The 2,036-nt window shown below is 35.0% G+C and overlaps 1 protein-coding gene across 1 annotated transcript; it reads right to left on the reverse strand.

Annotated features, from left to right (window-relative positions):
- Positions 1 to 607: 607 nt before the first annotated feature.
- LOC109591802 (uncharacterized) lies at positions 608 to 1,713 on the reverse strand. The gene is made up of 2 exons (XM_020007445.1): positions 928 to 1,713; positions 608 to 870 (listed from the first exon to the last, which is right to left on the reverse strand). The coding sequence occupies exons 1-2, from the start codon at positions 1,185 to 1,187 to the stop codon at positions 639 to 641; spliced, it is 492 nt and encodes a 163-aa protein (XP_019863004.1). The 5' UTR covers positions 1,188 to 1,713; the 3' UTR covers positions 608 to 638.
- Between the last annotated feature and the right edge of the window lie 323 nt (positions 1,714 to 2,036).

The raw sequence follows: 2,036 nt of genomic DNA on the forward strand, positions 1-2,036 counted from the left end.
CGGATTTTTCATTAAAATTGCATCTGGTAACCATGGTAATTGCTGAGTGCGGGAAAAAATCGCGAAAATAAGCAGCCGCGAATATATCCCGACCTACGGTAATTGGGTGGACGGCTCCACCCCAATGACGGTAGGCTGGTTTTTTTATAGTCCTTTATGGCTCCAAATTTTCGTCAGTCAAAAATCTTGTCAAATTTATCAAGAATTTTTGTTTGGCCAAAAATTTTAACCAAAATGGTAGAAACGAGTGGGAGTGTATACATTATTATTATCCATGGTATGATAGATCATAGATCTATGCATCTCGCTACTAAATGCATCCGGTATTTCCTAGCACTGGAATTCTGTTTTTTAAAATTATAGTCTACATGCCAGTTTAAATTAACTTAGTCTGAATCCCACAGACACAGCACGTTTGTGTTAAATTTAGGACCATGCAATCAAAATATTGCTGGAACTAATAAAGTGTGATCATTTTAATTTATGTTTGAACAAATGCCTTGCTGCTTGGTTTAGACGTAAAGATATGTCATCAAGTGAGGAGGGTCATCATGGAAACAATGAATTTGAAAGCGTAACTTTGCTAATAACTAATAAAGTAACTCATCTATTAACATAATATTAATTCCAATACAAAATTACACTGACAATTCACAAAGTGGTTCCTTCTCATCTGCTTCTTTATCATAAGCTCCTTGTTCAGACGTCCCTGGAAATTCCTCATCTGAACTATCTCTAGGATCAGCATCAGTAGATTGATTGGCAATCATCTGATATTGGGCACTTGGCATTTGCATTACTGGAAGAGAACGATTTGTTGATCTCTTTTTCTTTACATTAGTCCTCAAACACCATGCAAGTACTGCACATCTGTATAAATTATAAACACAAATAACAATAGTTATTATACTGTATGATACAACTTACCCAACAACAGATACCAAAATTATAAGAACAGCAAGAAGGACAACAATGACAACTCCAATAGAACCAAAGACCTGTGAATTATTTTGTGCATTTGATCCAACTGTTGGTTGAGCACTAGTCTGCACACTGCTACTACTAGTCATGATGCTACTCACCGAGAAAGTGTAGCTAGTAGATGATGGACTGTGTGTGGGTCTGTCACCACCACTTGAAGATGAAACACTGTTGATGATAGCTGATACACTATTATGAAATGACATCCTGCTACTAGTAGGTGATTTAACAGTAGAATAAAAGAATTCACTGGAAACTGCAAATAATACACTGGTAGTAGTAGATGATACACTGTTAATGGTGGTAGAGAATATACTGCTACTGCTGCTACTGACTATACAGCTAGATGATACCCTACTAGTCAACACACTGCTAGAACTAGGTCTTATCCTGCTACTAGAAACTCTGGTTGTAGTAGTACTACTGCTGTTAATATAGTTTATAGTAACAGTACATACAATGTTAGATGAAATTATGCTCGAGCTTGGAGGAGACGAGAGGCAAATGACACCTGCTGACTGACTGTCTTTATAAATATTTCTTCCCTCAGAAAGAGAATGAGTTACCTTCCAACAGCTAGAAAATGATTGCTCATCTCCATGACAGAGAGAGTAGCTATAATGTATTGCCCTGTCCGGTTTACCAAACCATGAGCTTTTTATAGCAACTGAGCCTAAGAAAAATATATATAAAGAATAAAGTGATACTTTTTGTGTTTAACTACTTCAAGGAGACAATTATTAGCGTATACTTATATTAGCGATTTCATCATACGGACACTTTAGGTGGTATTTTATTTAATGCTTTTGATTATTTAATGTTAATAACTATTAATAATTTAATCAGAAATTAAAGCTAGTGCGGGCTTTAGTGACTTTTTAAAAATCGCTAAAATTCGCTAAATTAAATACTCGCTAACAAATTGTCTCCTTAAATTATACAATTCTGAGAAAGGTACATGTATAATCAGAAAAATTATAAAAATAAAGAATTCGCTCCTAGCCATTTTTGACAAAATTTGGTCTTATTTTAAAAGGCTATAGCGAAATAGCCTT

The sequence above is a fragment of the Amphimedon queenslandica genome, unplaced genomic scaffold (assembly GCF_000090795.2).
Source record: "Amphimedon queenslandica unplaced genomic scaffold, v1.1 AMPQUscaffold_7193_Cont20854, whole genome shotgun sequence".
NCBI lineage: Eukaryota > Metazoa > Porifera > Demospongiae > Haplosclerida > Niphatidae > Amphimedon > Amphimedon queenslandica.

What these genes read in the sequence shown, in the direction of transcription:
- LOC109591802 (XM_020007445.1), bottom strand. Translation starts at nt 1,187, where the DNA reads ATGTCATTTCATAATAGTGTATCAGCTATCATCAACAGTGTTTCATCT. An exon ending in ATTTTGGTATCTGTTGTTGG is followed by an intron (nt 871 to 927) that starts GTAAGTTGTATC and finishes TAATTTATACAG; the next exon opens with ATGTGCAGTACTTGCATGGT.